Below are 22,368 nucleotides of genomic sequence, written 5' to 3'. Positions count from 1 at the left end.
CAAAATGACATTACATGTAAATTTATATTCTCTGTATTTACTTTTTTTAATTGGTTATTATGTTTTCCCCTTTTGTCTTTTGGAGGTGTTATATTTTTTAATAGAGAACCATTATTTTTTTTATAGCCAAGTGTACCAGCAAAAAATTCTTTACATACTTTAACTCGTTCATTATTTGATGTCTTTAAAAAGTAATAAATGGTTTTATTTCTTTTAAAGGTACTGTGGTTTTTTGTTTTACGTATTTTAACTAAACTTTCTTCGCACATATTTGATATAAATGTTTTTCTTGACTCATAATTTAAAGCCCAAAATTTTTTATTTATTTCCAATCTTCTTTCGCTTATAATTTTTTCCTTACACTTGTTTTGGCAATTGCAAGGTGGCCGTACAACGTAAGATTGAATTTTTTTCGCTTTTCTAATCTTGTTACGTTCTTCTTTGGAATGAACATATCTTTTTCTTTTTCTCATACCAGCAACCACAGCAAAGTAATCTTCTTCTGACGATACCTCACTTTCAGATAAATCGATATTATTCTCGACATTTTCCTCTGGGGTTCTAACATTGTCTTTATTACTTATAATATTGGGATCGGCGTTTTCGATATTTTCGTTTAAGTCTGATCTTTCAAAAACAGATAAATTAATGTCTTGTACACTCACATTCAGTACATCCGATGTCAAGAACTCATTAAAGCTGTTATCACTGTCATTAGTGGTGTTGGTGTGGACAATATTTGAGCTTGAAGTTTTCAAAGACAGCGCCATAATGTTTCGCGATCGCATACTGGATGTTGATGGAATATTCTGCAACAAAATTTTCACAAATGATAATATGTGGTACTTACGTACTATCGGAGACTTAAGTCATGTCCCTACACATCACCTTACAGGTTATATGGATAACTGCAAAACACGACAACTTAGCGCTTAGGAAAATTGTCAAATGAAAATGTCAATATGGAAAGGACCATTCCTGTTGATAGTATTAAGGCATGCTTAGCAAGAATGCCAACTGTAAGACACAGCATAGGGACATGACTTTTAAGTCTCCTATAGTACATGTTTTACATAACAAGGAGTTATGAAATTCAAGTAGGTATCTCTTAGAATAAAGTCTATACAAAATCCATTTAGTCAAATGTCGTGTTTTTCCCGGAAATCTCGGATATTAGTTTCGAATACTTATAAATCCAGGATATATTTTAGGTATTCGGGATTTTATTACTTTTTAAAACGTTAGGTATTTTCTTCCAAAAGTCCAAAACGCACAATTTTGCCTCCATTTAATCGGCCCTGTAACTCTTGCGGTTTTCGAGATCCCGTATGTAAACACCCTCCCCGAATTTGAGACACCCTGTATAGTTAAAATTAGTAGCTGCACTAAAAATTTTTCGGTAAAACATGATAAGAACCTATGTCTTAATACCAACTTTTAGTCCCATAATTATGATAAAAGCATGAAATATTTTTAATTGCAATCATTTGATTTGTAATCACTTAAAAAAAAAAAATAAAAACATTAATACTACTTACCATTTTACGTTCCATCACAATTGCATAAACAACAAAAAAACACCAACAAAATGAGAAACCAGAGCAAAACAAATTAAAGCCACCTTTATTACCACCTTAATTTGCGACTAACGCTTATTCAACAAATTATGTCGGCCTGTAAATACATATAAAGAAAAGCATATGCGGCTATAGCTGGCACAAGAAGCACACACGTTCAAATGGTTTGAGCTAATTCCATAAAAAGAACAGCATAAGTGCCCATGTTCATAGTTACTTATGCCATTCTTTTTATGTATTAGGAACAAAGTTGGTCTTTATGCTTTTCGTTTTATGTTTTTGAATAAAAATATTTAATGGAGTATGCACTTGTGCTTTTTTTAATTAAAAAAAATCGTTTAAAAATTTTTTTTTGGCAATTTTTTTTTTTTATATGATCAGTCAATCCCAAAAGATTCCAAAAATGCAAAAACAGAAATTTGAAAAAAATCGACTTATGCTCTTCTTTCTTAGCACGGCAGAGTAGTTCAGTGCGGATTTGTTTTTTTTTTCTAATTCCTCGCCTTAAGCATACCTCAAGTAACTCTTAATTCTTTTATCAATTTTTTTTATTTATTTATTTAAAATTACTACAGTATTACATTTTGAATAATTATCTAAATTTAAATATCTCAGTGGAATTTAATTTTTTTAATATAAATGGAAGTGACTATGTGAATTCTTGGATGATTATAACAATCTGGTGGAACTATGGATTGTTATTTGAGTTTTCCCAAATTATTTTCAGCTTTTAGGATCTAGGTACAAGCTTAAATATAGGTCATCATTTTCTTGATTAAGGGGGGCTTATATTACCATCATAATATATCAGGGTTTGGTGTAAAATATTTAAATCAAGTGGCGCTCTTATTAAAATTTCTCCCACTACCTTCTCCACTGTCTAAAAGCTGGCGGCCACCAAATCTCTGAATCTTTTAAAACAAAATTCGCTTGTCTGGACTTAGTAATTTTTTTTGTGGTTGGATGGTAGGTATGACTCACACAGGTTGGAAATAAATTGGTTTGAACCGAGTTACGCGCTACAACACATTTACCGATTTAATTTTTTTTGGTACCGTTGAATAGAGAATTTTACGCTGCTTACTATGATGTATCATCATACGATGGGGGTTCCCATTTGACATAATTATTAAAGTGAGGTTAGCTGGAGGTGAGGAGGTGATTGACAGAACTTCAGTAAATGCATAATTAAACGTGTTTTTTTTTTTTTAAGTTATTAAGGGTGGGTCGTTTTAAAATTAAAGCACTGTATATGAGCGATAGTGTATATCATACGATCTAGTGCTCCACCCCATAAGTTTTGAGATTGAATTAGACCTGAATATAAGGTCACTTAATTATTTAAGTCACTTAATTGGAAATAGTTACTTAATTCTTCAAACCTAGGCTTCAAGCATCTTAGTTTGTTAGCGGTGTACTTTATGTGCTAATCTCACTTTAGATTTGAGTCCACTATTATACCTAAATATTATTTTTTTGTTTTTTATTTAATTTTGATTTTCGTGTTATTTGTTTTAATTAAGGAGACTGGTGATAAGGAGACTGACCTGTATACTGAATGTGTGTACCCAAAATGTACAATTACTAATTTTAAAAAGTAGCCACATCGGCAGTGGTGGTTAGAATCAAGTTGGTAGTGTACCTCCCTTAAATCTGACTCACACGTGCAGAGTAATTAGTTGAAGCAAGGTATACACTTCTGACCAAAATCGCCGAGGTGGCTATTCTATGAATCCAGTAATCGTTCAATTTTGCATACGCGGCACGCTTTGATACGCTTAGTTCCAGTTTCTATGGTTTTAATATTTAATTCTTTATAATCTGGAAGGAAATCTGTATAGCAGCAACGTAAGGCATGAAATATGTTTCGTTAAAATTAACAGTAAAAAGATTATAATGTAACCATTTAAGATTTTAAATAGATTTTGTTCGATATTTTCTTTCAACGCTCTCCAACTAGTACCTTGTAAAATTTCGCGACATCATCGAAGAAATTGAAATGACTTCTGTCAGGACTCAATATGAAACAGATTGTTAATGTTCAAAACTGATGTGTATGTATTTAATTTGAAATAATACACAACCTTAATTTACGAGAGTATATTTTCGAGTAACTAAGAGATACAATAAATTCCGTAAATGCCGTCGGTTTCGAGCCGGCAAAAAAAAGGTAATAAATAATAATACAGCTATGCGGTGTAATGTAAATAAACAACGGATATGGAATAGTATGGCGCCTTAGAACCGATTATTTCATAAACGCTTGAGATCGTATTTTGACCTTCTGAACGTGTTCCCAAAATATTTCCCTTTCCTCCCAAAACACCCTGTATATCTATTTAGTTGTTTTTTGTTAATTTAATAAACTTATTATACCACTATTATACATAAATTTCAGATCGAACGGTCGTTGCATCCTTAACAGTTGGAAATGTGACGGAGATGCCGATTGCAAAGACGGATCTGACGAAGATCCCGCCATCTGTCATAATAGGAAGGTAAGTTATCGCTTCGATAATTCAGGCAAAATCATCCATCATACCCGTTCGTTATAGTGCGATGAGGAATCGGAATTCGCTTGCAAGAATGGTAAATGTATTCCCAAGCTCTGGATGTGCGACTTCGACAATGATTGTGGAGACGATTCTGACGAACCTGCTTATATGTGTAGACAAAGGAATTGCACTACCGGATGGCAGAGATGTCCTGGAAGGACTAACTACAGGTAACTCAATCCGTTAACAATGTATCAAAATAGGTCATCTTATATTTTTACGTTCTTCTTTCAATATACAGTGCATCCGTAAAGTAGCGGATAAATTCAATAAAAGTGAAAGCCTGAATCCGTCGATTTTAATATTTGGTTTAGGGTTTTTCTACGTGAAAATTAAATATATGACGTCATCAATATGTTTTTTAAATGGAAACCACCATTTTTTAATGCAGAATCAGAGAGCGCATTTTTTTACAAAGGATATGGTACAAATGAATAGTGGTTACATAAACAATTTTTAACGAAAAATTATTATAAAATGTAAAATTATAGAAATACCTATCTAAATTAAATATTCTAATTGAGCACCCTTAACAACCTGATAATAACCAAGGCGATTTAAAAATTCGTTTTGAATGTTGTCAGTGACATCTGGAGTAATATTTCGAATTTCCTGGCGTATTTGTTCTTTTAAATCGTCTAAACTCGCTGGTTTAGTGACATACACTTTACTTTTTAAGTATCCCCATGAAAAGTAATCGAGGGGAGTTAAATCTGCCGATCTGGGTGGCCATTCAATGAACCCTCGGCTACCTATTCAACGATTTGGAAAAACTTCATCTAGATAATTGCTAAAGGGTAAAGGGGCTCCATCGTGCTGAAAATAAAGATCACGTTGGTGCATGTCGGGTACTTCTAAATCCAGATACAAAGTTATCAGAGCGGGGATAAGATCATTTTGAAGAAAGTACAAATACCTCTTAGCAGTGAGAGTGTCATCAAAAAAGTAAGGTCCTAAAACTCTTCCCTATACCGCACCACACATTGATTTTTTGAAGGTGTTGTGTATAACATTCTGTGAACCAATTTTCGGTCGCCCATTATCGACAATTCTATCTGTTCACATGGCCGTTTAGAGTAAACGTTGCTTCGTCAGAAAATATTATCATTACATAATTGCTGCATTTGCTCACAAAATTCATTTCGGCGATCAAAATCATCTTCTGATAGCTCTTGAAGTAAGAATATTTTATAAGGGTGGAACTGCTTTTTTCAATACTTTATGCACAGTAGATCGCGATAAATTAACATTAGAAGCCTTGCCTGTGATTGTGGCTTTGGGATTATCTTGGACTGTTAGCAGAACGTTAAGCTCATCTTCTTCATTTATTGAACCGGGCTCCGACCAGCTTTTTGAGTTGCCCGAATTCACGAAATCTTGCTTCTACTCTGCTTACCATTCTTTGGCTAATAGGCGACCGATCAGGATGAGTTGTAGCGTTCTGCTTTTGACGTAAAGCAAATGTACTAGAATTGTTCTCAAAAATGTATTAGATTGTACTAGATTAAAAAGTTTGTCAGTTTTTAGGATTTATTTTGATTTTTTGAATTGAAGGTTCTCTGATAGGTAAATTTTTGGCTTATGTGAATCTACCTAATGTATTTTTTACTAAAACAATTTTTGAATGCTACATACCATAAACTTTATTAATTAAAAAAAACTTTTTCTGTTGTATGTTTGTACCTACATGATGAAAATAATGTAACATATATTTATTTAATACCTAATCATAATACATAATTCTTTTAATAAGAATTTTGATCTAGTTTAGACCAGATTTTAGACTAGAGTATCTTAAAATTTAAAATGTAATATCCTCAGGTTCATGTTTTTCATCCTGTGGGTTTGACTTAATATTTAAGCTCAACATTTACTATTGTTATTCGTTAAAAGAGTCTTAGAATGTAAAAGTGCATTGCATGTATTAATTTTTATTTATTTCTATTTTTTCTTTTCATTAAATTTAAATCGGAGAATTTTCTCTCAGGAGCTGCTGAAGAACGTGGAAGTAACAATAATGCTTGAACAAAAATCGTCAAATTTAGCCACATTAAATCTCCAGGAGAATTTTTCATATTAAATACAAGATTCCAGAATTCCTCGACAGATTTATTAATGTTTTTCAATAAAACGTCGTTTGCAGCAATGCTTCTCCATTCACTACTTAGTTACTCTATATTTATATCAGGGAAAGAAGGTTTAAATTTTACATATATTGGCACAATGGGTTCAGTTGAAACTGATACTATTTTTAGATCTAAATTTCTTGCAAAAATTAGTACTGGGTCATCAAACTTGAATTTTTTTTTTTTTATTTCAGAACATAGCTCCACGTAAAAACTTAAACAAGTTGTAAATTAGATCAGTTCAATATCAGGGATGTGGTTTTCTAGTAAAAAAACTTCACAGTTTGCACCTACATGGATTGCATCCAGTGATAAACAATTTTCTGGATAATAAGAAACTTGATTTAACGGTCTTTCATTAATTTAAGTATGATTCATGAAGTTCCTAAGAATAGTTTTGTATAAAGTTGTAGCAGCAAAACATGCATTTTAAAACCTTCAAATTGAAATATTAGGTTCACTTTATTAACAATATCTAAAATATATGATAAAAAAGAGAAATACAGCTTAAAAGTGTGATTGTTTAAAGCAGTTAATATATGTTTGGCATTTTTAATATTTTCTTTCAATGCCTCGTAAAAAGTAACTTTAAAGCTGCTCATTGTTCCAGGATCCTGTCTACTACCAACTGAAGACTTAACTACCTTGTTTGAGACAGTCTTAAGATTGTATGTGGCTGTGTCTCTGAAAAGCTGGTATTCTCTAAATGATTCAATTCTTTTAGAGCTGTGGGAAAAATATGAATATATGTCCCTTGTCAATACTTCCACTGAATCAGAAAGCTTGGCACAGGCGGCAGTACTACAAAGATCTAAGATGTGGCATGAACAGCCGAATACATATAAGCTTGAGTTGAGTTTTAGTAATTTTTGTTGTACTCCAGTTTTATGTCCCATCATGGTTGCAGAATTATCCGCAGCAAAACTCAGCAAATTTTTGCGAGGGATTTTGTTTTCGTTGAAAAATTTTTAGATAGCTTCCTATGTGTGCCATTCTCAATTTTCATTAATGTCAAAAATTTATCACATATTATACAACCATGACAAGGCTCTTAGATGAGGAAATATCTGTGGTGGATCTACTACTCTGGTGTCATCTACTATTAGGGAGAATTTGTAAGCTTGTAACTGTTTTGATAAAACAAATAAATTTTCCCGTTTCATAACATCTTTTTTTTAATTAAATATAAACAGCAAATTTTCTACAAAATTCTTGTTCTCGTCTTTCTGCCTAATTTTATTTTTTTTTTGCAATTTTGGAATCAGGGCAGACCGATGAAAATAATTCTGGCAAGTGATCAAACATTGAAAAAGCTAAATTGTGTTCTGCAATAAATCCTACTATTTTTAATTTCACTGCCTTAGTTTGCAATGATAATCGTTCTTCTTTTTTTTTATTATAAAAATCAGTCACCTTTGGTGCATTTTTGCCACCATTTATATTAATTTCGCGTGTTTTGAATTTTCCCTGTCTATTGACGTAACTAATTCATTCCACCTTTTAGAATATTATTAGAGACTTAAATAAAAGTCCAATAAAAAATTAAAAACACACTGTATTTGTCACTGAAAATGAGGAATATCAAATGTGACCGTTTACACCAAGGCTCGTGGTGATTCTGTCTTTTTGTCAACGATCTCGAATCCTGCTGACGCAAGACCTTATCGAATTACCACTTGAACTTGTCTGTATTTATATAATAAATGTTAAGATAAACCGGCACTGTTGTGCCTAATTCGAATAACATAGAACATACAAACTAATTTATAATATATTTTAACTGAACGCTAACACCACCCTAAATTGCTTTTAGGCATATTTTCCAGAAAGCTTTATCTTTTTTATTTGGGTTTTATTTAACCAAATAGAAAACTTTTCGTTTTTAAGCCAGGAGTCCGCAAAATTTTGCTTGTAACATTTTTTCATTTTTTTTTCGGCGGGCATTCATGAGAAGATTCATCACTACTGCTGCCACCACTATTACCAGTAGTGGCACTTACTTGCTGTTGAGGTTGAGACTCATGAGACTGTCGTTGACCGATCTATCTCACTAATTATTTTCTTAGGTGTTTTAATCAAGAACCTATTAATATGAAATTTATCAAATTAATCTACAGTCCTGAATTAAATTCATTTTACTGCTTACCTATCCATTTTTTCTAGCTGGTCTCGTACTTTACTAATATAATTATTGTATAATATATAAAACAAAAAGATCAAACACACGGTCGTAATGTTACACAAACATACACAGAAACACAAACAAATAGTCTCTTATGGATTGCATGAATGCTGAATGCTGCATCGCAACTACTGTTGTAAACAAAAGAAAAATATTAAAAAGAAACAGGAACTCGATACCTCGGTGATTCCCCGCGTAATCCCTCGTGAGTTTATCGAATAGAGAGTTCTCGCACTACTCTGAGGGCCCATAAATCAAATTTTTTAAGTCGTATTTATTAAATATTAGTTTACTAGCTTATTGGAATTGTTGTGTTCTTGGATTTTATTGATTAACCTAATGATTGTGCATATGTAATAGATTATTGGGGTTTTAACTATTGTAGTAATAGCGTAATGTCCATTTGTAATAGATCTAGTATAATTTTAATAGCAAGCACAACGTTAATGATTTGCATTAAACAACTGAACCAACCACCTTCTTTTGAGTACGCGACAATCTCCGAATCCAATCAGGTACAAGATTTCGATTCTTTTACGTTCGGTTAATTTTCTCATATTTCATACAATGACAGTAGATAATAAAATATAATTACTATAAAACACAGGATGACACTGCTTTCTCTCTCAAACAGAATAAACACCACGTGCAAATGTAAAAACACTTCAAATAGTTGCACCAAAATACATTCACTTTTTGACACTGGCCCCAACAACGACAACAACTTAAAAACCAAAATACCAACATTTAATTTAGATAGGTATTTCTTCAACTTTACATTTTATCATCATTTTTCGTTAAAAATTGCTTATGTAACCACTATTCATTTGTACCATATCATTTGTAAAAAAATGGGTTCTTTTTGATTCTGCATTAAAAAATAGTACTTCCCATTTAAAAAACCCATTAATTTTTGTTTAGTCACCCTGTATATTTAATTTCGACGTAGAAAAACCCTTAAGCCAATATTAAGGTCGACGGGTTCGGGTATTTTTTTCAGAAACGGTCCATTTCAATTTTATTTTTATTGAATTTATCCGCTACTTTACGGAGGCATTGTATAACTTGTAGGAACAGTCAGTGCTTTCTTACCACCACTTATATGAATCACTATAATATTATGATGCAAATTTATGGGATCAGGCCAAAGGACCCTATTAGTTTATATTTCGACGCTTCGGCTTAGTTTAAATCATCCAAGTCAATTTCGCTTCTATTCAGTATTTCAACGAGGCGTAAGACCCTTAGGAATCATTTTTGCACCCATGTCGATAAGAATTATTTGTCTTTTTGCGGAAATTACGCTTACGTTCGAATATCTCGAATTCTGTATTTTTCCTTTTCTTTCTAATTATTTTTCCTTTTCTCCTGATCTCTATGAGATCATTTTCAGGACAAAGATACACGAAAACACAAATAAAATTATAGATTCTGGCATAGTTACAAAGGTTACATTTATACACATAGTAAAAGTAATATTTAATACTTGATTTAATGCAAGTTTTCTTCAGTCTACAAAAAGTACAAAATTATTTCATTTGTAGAATTTCACTTAAATAAGTTGGTTTTATTTTGGCCAACTCGACGAACAACAAAGCTTGTTTCAAAAGAGCTTACGCCATGATAATGAGCTCACTTAACAAAGTTTTCATCATCACCAAATTTTGGATCAAAAACTCAACTAATTTGTTAAACAAGGATCCTATTCACCAGGGCTCCCTGTAACTCCCCTTGTAATAGGAGGTTGGCTAACATCGGTAATCTTGCCAAAGAAACGTGGTCTATTGTAAATGATTTAAGAAATAAGGCTCCCACATCTAGCAACATCTCTACTTTACCGAACAGCCTAAATGATTACTTTGTAAATGTAGCTAAAAATTTAACGAGTACCATAACCCCGTCAATTAAATACGAATACCATAACCCCCGCGGGTCTATCAGGAGACCTATATGCACAACTGCCTCTGGCAGCCCACTGTTTTGACAATTTCAATTTCACTACTCTTATTAGCCTGTCATTCCAAAATAGAGTTTTGCCGAACTGTCTTAAGACAGCGATAATTATTCCCTTGCATAAAGGAGGAGATAAAAGGGAAGCTTCGAACAATTGCACTTCTCCCAACAGCTCCTATCGTTTCGGTCCAAATATAAAATTCTCACTCCTCATCAGTTTGGATTTTTGAATAACAAATGCACAAATGATGCTATGTTTGCTCTTTTTAATAATGTGTACTCTAGCCTGAACCACCATCAATCAACAGCGACAATCTTTTGTGATTTGTCAAAAGCATTTGATTGTGTAAATCACAACATTCTAATTAACAAGTTACAGTATTAGGAATTCAGAGGTACGCCTCTTGAATGGCTTAAGTCGTATTTTAATAACAAAAGCCAGCTTATAAGGGTTGATTCGACGACATCTTCTTGCAAGCCAATTGAATGTGGAGTACCTCAGGGATCTGTTTTAGGCCCTATTTTGTTTCTGCTGTTTATCAACGACATTCCTAACCTGAATATTAGCGGAAAAATTTGTCTCTTCGCGGACAATACCAGTTTCACTTGGAGCAATCCGGACAACACAACACTCCGTTGTATCGTTTCTATTGACTTATTGACTATAATGTGTTGGTGCAATTATAATCTCCTGTGCCTTAACATTTTTAAAACTAAGGCTTTATCATATAAAAGTACGTTGCAATCTTTTATACTAAATAACAGCACTATTGACGTCGTTGATTCAGTAAGATTCTTGGGACTTATTGTGGATAACTTCTTAAAATGAGATTTACATATAAGTTTCTAAGGAACTTAATTTGTCCACCTTTAGAGCAGTGTATTATGCTCTTATTGAATCGCATCTCCGTTATGCCCTTCTATTCTGGGGTACGTATTGCGTTACTCAATTTGATCGTATTTTCAAGCTTCAAAAAAGAGCTGCTCGTTACTTACTTGGACTAAACAGTAGAACCCACTGCCAGGATTTCTTTAAAAGATTTACAATTTTAACACTTCCTTATTCATATTTCAATCTATTTGTTTAATCCGTAAGCACGTTACAGTTACTTGAGAAGGGCCACTTCACAGTTACTCTCTAAGGAACGCAGAGCAGGATCTTTATCTTCCAACCCTTCGCTCAGAGCTAGTCAAAAAATCTATTTTGTATAATGCGAAAAAAAATGCACAATCAAATCGTTTATTCCCATCGACATCATAACAATGTATAGGAATTGTCAATAAAAAAACTACAATGCTAATAAAAATAGTATAAAATTACAAGATATGAATGGAACTAAATTTAAAAAAATATAGTCAATAAATCTACCGTTAAAGAATTCTGTCAACGAGTAAAAAGGACAGTCAGGTAACATGGTCCTAAGAGCTTTCTGAAAAGTTGGAAAAGTCTCAGCTCTCTTTATTCTAAATGGGAGATAAATAAAAATTTTGAGAGATGTAATTTCCGGACAAACCTGTACCTGCGACAACCGGGAAAAGAGATGTATAATTTATCTGCATTTCGAGTTTTATAAAAATTGAGATCTCCAGATCTCATGTGGTTGGGAACATTTTTATGTACGTGACATGCGCACTCCAAGATATAGATGTTAATTATAGTTGAGATTTTTTCTATTTTAAAAGTACCACGGCAAGTTTCTCTGAAGAAAAGTCTAAGCATCGTATGTACAATGCGCTTTTGATTTATTAGCACTCTCCCAATACTGGAGGAATTACCCCAAGCTAATAAGGCATAGGATAGAGTGAAATGCACTGAGGCATATTAAAAGCTTTTAAGTGTATATGCATCCACATAGTCTCGAAGCTGCAAGATGGCATAATTGCTGCGGGACAATCTACTGCACACAGATTCCACCTGAGGATCCCATGATAGATGTCTATCAATTACAATTCCCAAGAACTTGGCGGAGTGTTGTTGGATGATGCTACTTGATGACTTATCTCTAAGGAGTAAGCTCCGGTCCTGAATAGCTCGAATCGTAGTGAAAACAATGAAATTGGTTTTTAAACTATTGAAACAAATACAATTTTTCTGGCACCACACCACAATATCAGTTATACACTTGGTGGCTTTTGAGTGGATAGACTGATAGTCAGTACCCGAGACAACTGCTGATGTATCGTCGGCAAAAAGTGTTCATCTGCCATTAGAAATAAAGTCCATACCTTCCTTTCCCTCATTTCGTAAAGCATTAAAATCGTACCTACTGGAGAGAGCCTTGTATGCAGTAAACGACTCTTTTATTCATTCTTAAATTTAATTTCCCACACACTTTTTAATTAAAACAAAATACTAAAATAAAAAACTTCTTTTTTTTTCTTTTTTTAAATATTGTATTGTACGCCCTTGTGTTGCTATTTATACTTAATTTGTTTACCTTTTGACTTTGTATACATTTTAGGGTATATTGATTTTTGTTTTTTTATTTATTCACTAATTTATTTATTTTTTTGTTTGTATTTTCTCAAACTTAATTGCCACCTCGAGACACGGATTTGGAGTCGATTGAAGTCATAAAAGACAATTCAAATTAAAAAAAAAACATTATTTCAGGTGTATTCCAAAATGGCTTTTCTGCGATGGCAAAGACGATTGTCGCGACAACAGCGACGAACTAGCGGAAAATTGTCCATCTTGTAATGCTGAAACGGACTTCAAGTGCAAAAACAACAGATGCGTGCCCAAACAGTGGACCTGTGACTTCTCCGATGACTGTGGAGATGGCAGTGACGAACTGGAGGACCTGTGCAAAGGGGTTTACAGGTAATAAAGATCAATTTTTAGAGGCTACAAGTATGTAAAATAACGAATGAAATGGAAAGTTGATTGCTTTCTGCTTAACAATATTTTTTATTTCTCTAAAAAAATAAATGTGCATCGTAAAATCGGTAAACTATAGCAAATGAAGCCACCCTTTTCTTTTTTCTACTTGTGATATTATTTCAAAAAACTCACGCCTGTTTACAAGGAATAATATTTGATATACAGGGTGGTCTAGTTTAAACATCATTAATTTTAATACATGTTAGAGAATTTAAAAAGAAATAGACTTTCATTATAACACTTTTCTCAGAAATGTTCAATAACAAAAATAAAAAAAAAAGGTAAAGTTAAAAATAATTATTTGTTTATTTATCATAACTTTTAAACTACCAGCTCAATTTTAATTACCTAGGTTGGGTACCTGGACACTTTCTTCGTGTTTTGTAGGGCAGGTAGAAACAGGTGATTAGAACAGCGTTTCATTAATTCCGTTCGCGAAAGGTTGTATTCTTGTTTGGAACCAGAGAAACACTCACTGCGAATTAATTGTGTATTTAATTAATAATTTTGATTGTTGATTTTTGAATGAAAACTACTGTTTGGACACTATTTTGTTTCGTGTTTTGTAGGGAGGCAGTAGCCGCGTTTATTAATTATTACTTGGGCTTATCTTCTTCATGTTGTGAAAGACAAGTAATAACCGGGTCCGTGATATAATAATTACTATCCATATATTACAGAGCAGGGAAAATGTTGACCGATTGATTGAGTTTGCTTCGCTTGATTGGTGTTGAGTTTCTGGCTTTGCTTCACGAATGTCATCCGTAACCGTTTGTATAAAAACACTATAACCGCACACCGCCCCTTTAATCATACTTTTTTAAGTTATTAGTAGAGTGCCGAATTTTCCGGTACATTTTCCCAAATAACTATCTTTGCGAAATCATAAAATTTGGTAATTGGGGATTGTTAGATTTTAGGGAAACATTTGTTCGTTTATTTTAAGCAACCAAACCTGTTTCTGTATTTTTAATAATAAAGATTAATAGTAACAAAATTTCTTAATAACTGGACAGTCAACTTTCAATACCTATCTGGTTTCTCCACTGTTTAAAGGCTTACCCTAGAGGCTAGAAGGGACTCTAAGCTCCTTTAATTACTTAGAGTGGCGCCCGAGGCATTTTTGTCAACGTCACTATTATCAATGGGAATGACCGGTAGCTGCACTTACGGTCTTCTTGTATTGCAAAACCTCCGAAAGAACCGCTCAAATATTACAAACTATAAACGGCTGTATGTAGTTAAGGATTTCTTGATTTGTAATTTTCGAAGATATGCTACTATTCTTGAAGCATGAATACCTAACAGCATTCGGTTTTTTATTCGGATATATTCGCGGTGTTCTGAGCAATGGCATCCTCGTTGGAAGCGACAAAGCCGAATCAGCTGAGGGAATAGTAACAAAACATTCCGACGAGTTGCATTTTTATCCTGCAACTTTCCTTTTTTCTTTGACTCTTACTGTGATTCGTATAATATGTAACATGAAATCAGCAATAAGATTTCATTAATCACTGGACAGTCTACTTTCAATACCTACCTGGTTTCTCCACTGTTTAAAGGCTTACCCGAGAGGCTAGAGGGGACTCTAAGCTCCTTTAGTTACTAAGAGTGGCGCCCGAGGGATTTTTGTCAACTTTTCTCCTATAACTGTACAACAAAATAGTTGACAGATATACTGCGACGTCAAAAGTTATAGAGTGCACTTACGTCAAGTACGTAACGAACCCCGCCACAACTTGCTCCGAAGAAATTAAATTTTAATTCATGCTCTGTTGCAATGCTTTACGACTGAAAATTAAAAAGTTTGATTTTTATGCATTTATTTAACCGATATGGGTGCAAATATAAAAAATAACCTGTAATTTTTTTCTAAAAGGAAATGCTCGGAATCCGAATTCCAATGCACCAACGGCAAATGCATCTCGTCAAGGTGGAGATGCGACCATGAAGACGATTGCGGCGATAACTCAGACGAATTGGGATGCAGCGGATTCCAGTGTAAAAATGGTAAAATTCAAAACCACTTTTCCATATATTTTTTTTTAAATAAAATCCTCCATTTGCAGGCACATTCCAATGTGACAGCGGCCACTGCATCGCCTCATACTTCAGATGCGACGGAGACAGAGACTGTCGCGACATGTCCGATGAAAAGAATTGCCCGCCAAAATATCCGGGCGGACGCTACTGTCCAGAATCGAAATTCCAATGCGACAACCACTTGTGTATCAGCCAAGGGGATTTGTGCGACGGCGCGGACGATTGCGGCGATAATTCCGACGAGGCGCCCTCGTTATGTAACAACTTCAACTGCGACAGCTTAAGACGATTCCAATGCAATAACCATAAGTGCATACCGAGATATCAACTGTGCGACGGAATAGACAATTGCGGCGACGGATCTGACGAGAACAACATGACTTTATGCGCGAGGAAAATTAAACCGTGCAACGTTTTTACCGAGTTTAAGTGCGCCAACGATAAATGCATCGAGAAGAAGCAAATCTGTGATTTTGCCGACGATTGCGGGGATGGTAGTGACGAGCTTGGGTGTCATCATAATAATGTTTGCACTGATTTGACTAGAGGAGGTAAGTACATTAAGTTTTTGAACTTTGAGCAATTTAAGAGCTTAGGGCAATAACAGTACAAACTAGAATTGGTCCGTTACTGGTAAAGATTCCTTGTGTCGGTAGAATCAACAATGCGATCAAGCGGCGTTGTGATGTTGTTGCCTTTTTCTCTAATATGGGGACGTTATCTGCATTCTTGACTAACTAATTAACTTTGAATATTGACCTTCTTTATAGAATTTTTTTTCCTATTTTATTAAAAAAAATGCTTTATATTTTATTAAAGAGGAGCAGTAAAATTATTGCCTATTAAATTGAATGACAGTGTTTTTTTGCCATTTCTACATAACCATTTGGCATCATGACATCAGAGATGTTGCAAGCAAACAAACTACCCATGGTTCCATGGCAATGCTAATTCTAGCCTTTCAATGAGGAGGATTCATCGCGGCTTACAAGTATAGCACGTATATTTTGCTCTTACTAAAAATCTGCCCAGTTTTCAAGTTAAACGTTGGAAAAATATATTTTTTTTGCACCATTCGATAGTGTGAAATGTGTAGAGTTTAAATGTGCAAAGAAATGTTGGTGTTTCTATAACATATTACTATAAAAAGAAGGACAACATCTATAAGTAATTATTGTTTTCATTATCACCGAAAACAAGCAGCCATAGTTTTTCGATGGCGGGGATATGTGCAAACTGCAAACTATCTAGCATACGTTAAAATACAAATATGCCTAGCCAATGAGAGCGCTTCGGCATCCGCGAGGGCGTGGTATGCGAACCGCCAAATTCAAAATAGGAAATTTTCAATGTATGTAGAGTTTTTCTATTCATATTTATATTTAATTAGGTTTTTATGATGCGTATATATTTTAGATGAAGAAAAGTGCAATATGCATTAAAAACATTTAATAAGAAGATATTTTAGCTATTATTAGTAAATGGATTATTGATTTTTTTAATATTTACAGCGTGTGATCAATTATTATTTTAAAAATATTTTAAAAATACTTGCCAAATTTGGTTTTTATAGCAAATTATCTCTTTTAATGACGAAATTTGTTAATCATTTGGTATAGCGGTACGTGTAAGCGCAATGTATGAATTATTTAATTATTATTGTTAGTTAAATATTAAAAATGGAGTGATACGAAATTGAATTGGTGTGTAGAGCTGATAAATTAATTGGTTAATAGGTGGATGAGTGGATAAATAAAGAAGTTAGAAAATAAAAGGCAATTAAATTTTTTAACAATATATGGTGAACATTTTAAAGTTCGCATTTTTACATACCTCTGTGTCATAATTCTAATATGCACCTTAGTAATATAATAATTGTCAATAGTTATTTGAAAGTATAATATTATTTTAAATTGTCCACTACCACTATACATTATACTTTAGTGGTTGATATAAAGTATATATATATATATATGGTTGGAAAAGCTGGATAAAGGGTAAATATGACTAAAAAGTCAAAGTATAAGAACAGAAAACAAAAAAAAACGTAGAAATTATATTTTAACTTTGTTTATTTGAAATAATAAAAAATCTATAAATTTATTTGTTATTTAAATATAATAATTTATGGTATTTTTAATATCAACAACCTCAAAATTAAATGCAAAGAGGCTAAATGTATTAATCTGGTATGTAGACTCGCACTTCTTTAGCTTATTTGTCATTTCGGCTGGTCATGTATATACAGCCCAAACCATTCAAACTTCCATACAATAGTAACATGGAAAAAAATTACTGCTCTGTATACATTTTAATTAATAAATATATACTCACAGAGGATCTTCCCCCTCGTTCCATGTCAATTTCAAGTTAATCCAATTAGCTTTTCTGCACCCTAAAAAATATTAAAAACATAGCAAACAAAATGTAATAGAAAATGATTAGTTGAATATTAACATACAAAATAAGCTAATATTTTAGTCTTAAAATAAAAGATATAAAAATGGTTATACAGAAACCAACACCTATGACGTCTTAATAATTTGTTTTTACAATTTGAAACCTACACCAAATTAAGCCTTACAAAAACTATACTTAGTTATATTATACTGATTATAACACAAAATACCACATCCTATTTTTGTTAACTTCACAGCTATAATACAAACATAAAAAAATAGCTACAATTCAAATATTATCTAGCCATTAAATACACAAAGAAATCTAGCTTATTTTTTATTTGGATAGTACATTTGTTTTTCAATTTTTCTTTTCTTTTCAATGCCCTGAGAATTTTCTTCCTCCACTTCTTTATTTTTAAATTTGTTGATTACAGCCATAAATCTGGCAAATGCATTTTTATCTAACTTCTACCATAGCTACAAATCTCTTGCAATGCAATCTTAAAATAAGTATAAACAATGTAATAAAAATGTAACTTATATTTTACTCAAACTACTTCTCGATTTTCTTCAAAGTCCATTGCAGAACTATTGACTTTCATTTTTGAACTCTCCCGAATAAAATGGTTTACATCCTCCTGATAATTGATTTGGCTAGTTGTGGGTTGATCAACAAACAAAACATTATCCTCTTCCTCTTCACTCACAGTTGGGGAACCTACAACAAACTCGCTCCTCTGCTGAAAAATGGCTACAGCATGTATATGTTTACAAAGTACTGTTTAGACAGAATTTTCTGGACACTCACATCTGTATTTATGAAAACATATTTTACAGATGTTACAGTATCCAGTGCGACATTGCTCATCACATAGTTCATGACAAGACACAACATAGAACTTACCACTTACTGAAACATTTTGTACTTTAAATTTTCCAAATTCTAAAAATTCTACCTTACCATTCATTTTTTCGGCTTTGTTATGGGCTTCTATTACAATTTTATGCTGATAGCTATTTGAGTTTGGTCTTGTTGACATGTTCCTTGAATGCGAATGCTTCCCCCAGACTTCTCACTTTGCACGCGCTATTGAATCCTAAAAGTAAACACAACAAAACATACTTATGTATGTTTGATAATGATAACTAAGACTTTGTACAACCTCTGATATCACTCCTATTGCAATTGTAAAATATGTGTTCTTCCCCATTCTTAAACTTGTTTCGGGTCTGACAAGCATAATCTACTTTCCTATTATCTTGCGCTCTCCAAGATGTGCTTTCTTCAAAATTCCTAAAATTTAAAATTGATTCTTTGACAGTTATATGGTGAATATCAAGCAAATGTTTGTTAAACAGTTAAAATATGAAAATGTCTGGATATCATTAGTACACATTGGACATATAATGTTTTATTTGTTCCTTCCCAACAAATTCAGGGTGAAACTTTTTCCAATGCCTGTTTCTGGTAGATGTGCTTGAAAATTCCTTATCACAAACTTCACAGATTGCATTTTGTTGACTGCAAAATAAATAATTATTCAAACTAGAACTAAAAAAATTATATGTATCTTACCTTGGTGATGCCATAATTGTCTAACAGACAGCAACAGATAAGTGCAAATATTGGTTTAAGTGGACGGAAATTATGCACTAAGAAACACTGGCAAGTTTATTGAAAGGTAATGAAACTCAAACACTAAATTGTTTGTTTTTGAGCCCAAAACCAGCACAGATATACACTATAAATTTTCACTCAAATAGTCGCAAAGTTGATATAATTGTTAATAATTAAATCAAGCAAAGCAAATAAAATCTGCAATATAGGTTAAGTTAAACAAAACCAATGCCTTGATTTTCAATTTCTGTAGCTAATCGGCAACGAAATTTGACGTACGAACTTTCACGAAAGGATCAGCAGTGCTGCTCCACTTTCAATTTCTCTGATTGGCTGGGCATATTTGTATTTTAACGTATGCTAAACTATCTACAGCCGGCGCTCGATCCACGGCACGCATTCAGTGTGATAGCTGCAAGACGGACCTGCATGTCGCGTGCACAGGCCTCTCTGCGCATGACCACTCGCGCCTTTCGCGCATTAAAATCAAAACACTGAAAATCATTTGCAACGGCTGTAATGAAAACTTTGATCAACTGACCGCTATGAGGGAGTCTATCGTGGCATTAAAAGTGGAGCTTTTAGACAAAATCGATATACTGAACACTAAAATTAGCCATCTTGAGACTCAAACGAGGACTCCAAGTGCTGTTTTGGAGCCAAAAACGTTGGAAGAAGTTATCGCCGAAGCGGTTGAAAGAATAAATAGATCTAAAAACGTCTTGATTAAAGGGATTCCATAATCTCTTGGTGACGTCACAACTCGTAAACAAAAGGATACCGTAGAATGGGGCTATTTGAGAATTTTTTTGAGGTTTTTGAGTGATATCTATAAGACAAAAGTAAGCTTGATCAATTTTGTAATGGCGTTGGAAAGACCTATGATAGAGGTATCTATTTCTTATATTTGACTAACGGCTTCCTCTTCTGGGAGCCGTAAAAAAATTTTTTTAGCGCCTTCTCAAATTGCCCCATAGGGTGGGGCTTTTTGAGAATATGGCTTAAAATTGCATAAATCATCATTTATCCACTGAAGGGGATATTTGGAAAACAAAAAAACATGTTAACATATAAAAAAAATATACAAAACAAAAAATATTTCTTGCAACATTGCAAATTACAATTAAAATATGTAAACAAAAAAACATAAAGTAGATAACTCTAAAAAATTATCAAACAAAAAAAAACAACTTAAAAATAACTCTGGTTTGAAGGTAACAAAGGTTTCTTGAAGGTTACAAACAGTGGTAACTATATGTTTATTTTATGTTTAGTTCTGAAAGATTATCCGTAAAGGTAAAAAATTGCCTGGTCCCTGAACCTTCAATCTTAGGAGGGCTAAGTATCATGATAATCATTTCGGTTGTTACCTCGTCTTCATCTAACTTAGGAGGAGATAAAAATCTTTCCGTTTTGGAGGATTTTTTTAAAAACGATGTTTTGAAAACCCGTTCTCCGTTTAGCAGGGTAACGGATTTTATTTGTCCTATATAACATTGGCTTGAAATTGTTGCCGTGTATCGAACAACTACCCAATCATTGACCTTAAGATTACTAAAGTTTATAAGAGGATGGTCATCATCGTCACTTATTTCTTGCTGATTTTCATCATCATGTTCTTCTGGTTGGATTTCTTTATCAGCTTTTTTCAAATTAAAACAGGGAAGGTCTTCATCGTCAATATTTTGTAGCTGGTCTTCTTCATCATCTGATGATGCATGAACTTATTTCAGAAACATTTCTACTAGTAGACGGGTACAAATCAGATGTAGAAACACTTTTTCCTGCTTCTACAGTAAGCTTCTTGCGACGCGGTGCTTTACGCTGCTCACAACTACCCATACGCATTTCTTTTAGGACATCCAAAACTAAGCTTGAAATGCTTGAATCTAAAATATTAGAATCTGTACCTGTGGTGGTCGATGCAGGTAATCTTTCCTTTGGTTGCGCAGGATTTAGAGGGTGCAATCCAGTTTTGGCAAATCCGGAGATTAAATTTTGCCTTCCTTTGCCATTCTCTTCAATCTTGTTATGGAGCTGTGCAAGCAATCTAGGGAATACATCTTTTGAGAGTGTAGTCATTTTCCGCCCTTGGCCTTTCTTCCATGTTGTCAGAATTTCGCGCCAATATTTCTTAAGTGGAGAATAAAATGCGACGTCTAATGGCTGCATGACATGGGTCGCATTGCTTGGCAAACAAAAAAATGCAATATCCATTTTCTCGCACGTTTTAAGGACGTCTTCGGAAAAGTGAGAAGATAAGTTGTCCCCAATGAGAGCCTAAAATGAAAATTAAATATGGGTAAAATGACTTAAACCTCTCTGTTGTACCTACTCACCTTTTTTCCAGGTTTATTTTTAAAAAATGGAACTACCACAGTAAAAAACCAATTTCGAAAACAAGCGGAATCGAACCACCCGCTTTTAGACCTATTATATCTGGCACCTTTAGGGCCTCCCTCAGTCCATGAGTCCCAAAGATGCTCACCTTTATACACTACATAAACTGGTAATATCTGGCCATCAGCAGTACCAGCATACATTAAGCTTATGGCTGTTTTTGTCGAATTTATCACTCTTTCTGGGTACCTTGATCCTCTTTTATAAATATATTTCTTAGTGCATGGGTTGTCGGTAAGGTTTGTTTCATCATAATTTATCATTAAACTAGGATTTACCGCTAATAAAGTATCTCGGGCATTATCAAAAAAATTATCGATAACTTCTGGTGAAAGTGAAGCTCTTTTAGTTGAAATATTGGATGATAGACGGTTTGATATGAGCTTTTCGTGTCGTTTAAGAAAAGCTAATGCCCAATCTCTACCAGGAAAGTTATCCTTCAAACGAACCTCCTGCACATCTTTTTTATCCAGGTAATTCTTCGCAAAAAGTCTTAGATCCAATATGTCAAAGGGAAATCTCCAAGCTGCCACAATATTTAGGTATTTCACAAACTGTTCCTCTTCTTCCATGGAAAATATTGAAGGTCTTCCCGGTTTTTCAAATATATTGGTCCCCCTAGCACGTC

At 33.5% G+C, this 22,368-nt stretch overlaps 1 protein-coding gene across 1 annotated transcript in view; it reads left to right on the top strand.

The window, feature by feature from the left end:
- The window catches only part of LOC126739391 (low-density lipoprotein receptor-related protein 2), a 392,746-nt gene that overhangs the window by 327,075 nt on the left and 43,303 nt on the right, over nt 1–22,368 (top strand). The window contains exons 45-49 of the mRNA XM_050445052.1: nt 3,976–4,075; nt 4,133–4,302; nt 13,008–13,217; nt 15,157–15,287; nt 15,347–15,871. Coding sequence (XP_050301009.1) covers nt 3,976–4,075; nt 4,133–4,302; nt 13,008–13,217; nt 15,157–15,287; nt 15,347–15,871 — 1,136 coding nt within the window. The remainder of the gene's footprint in view (nt 1–3,975; nt 4,076–4,132; nt 4,303–13,007; nt 13,218–15,156; nt 15,288–15,346; nt 15,872–22,368) is intronic.

The sequence above is a fragment of the Anthonomus grandis genome, chromosome 8 (genome assembly GCF_022605725.1).
Source record: "Anthonomus grandis grandis chromosome 8, icAntGran1.3, whole genome shotgun sequence".
Lineage (NCBI taxonomy): Eukaryota > Metazoa > Arthropoda > Insecta > Coleoptera > Curculionidae > Anthonomus > Anthonomus grandis.
Note: the sequence above shows the minus strand (reverse complement) of the source record. Positions and strands in the feature narration are given on the sequence as shown.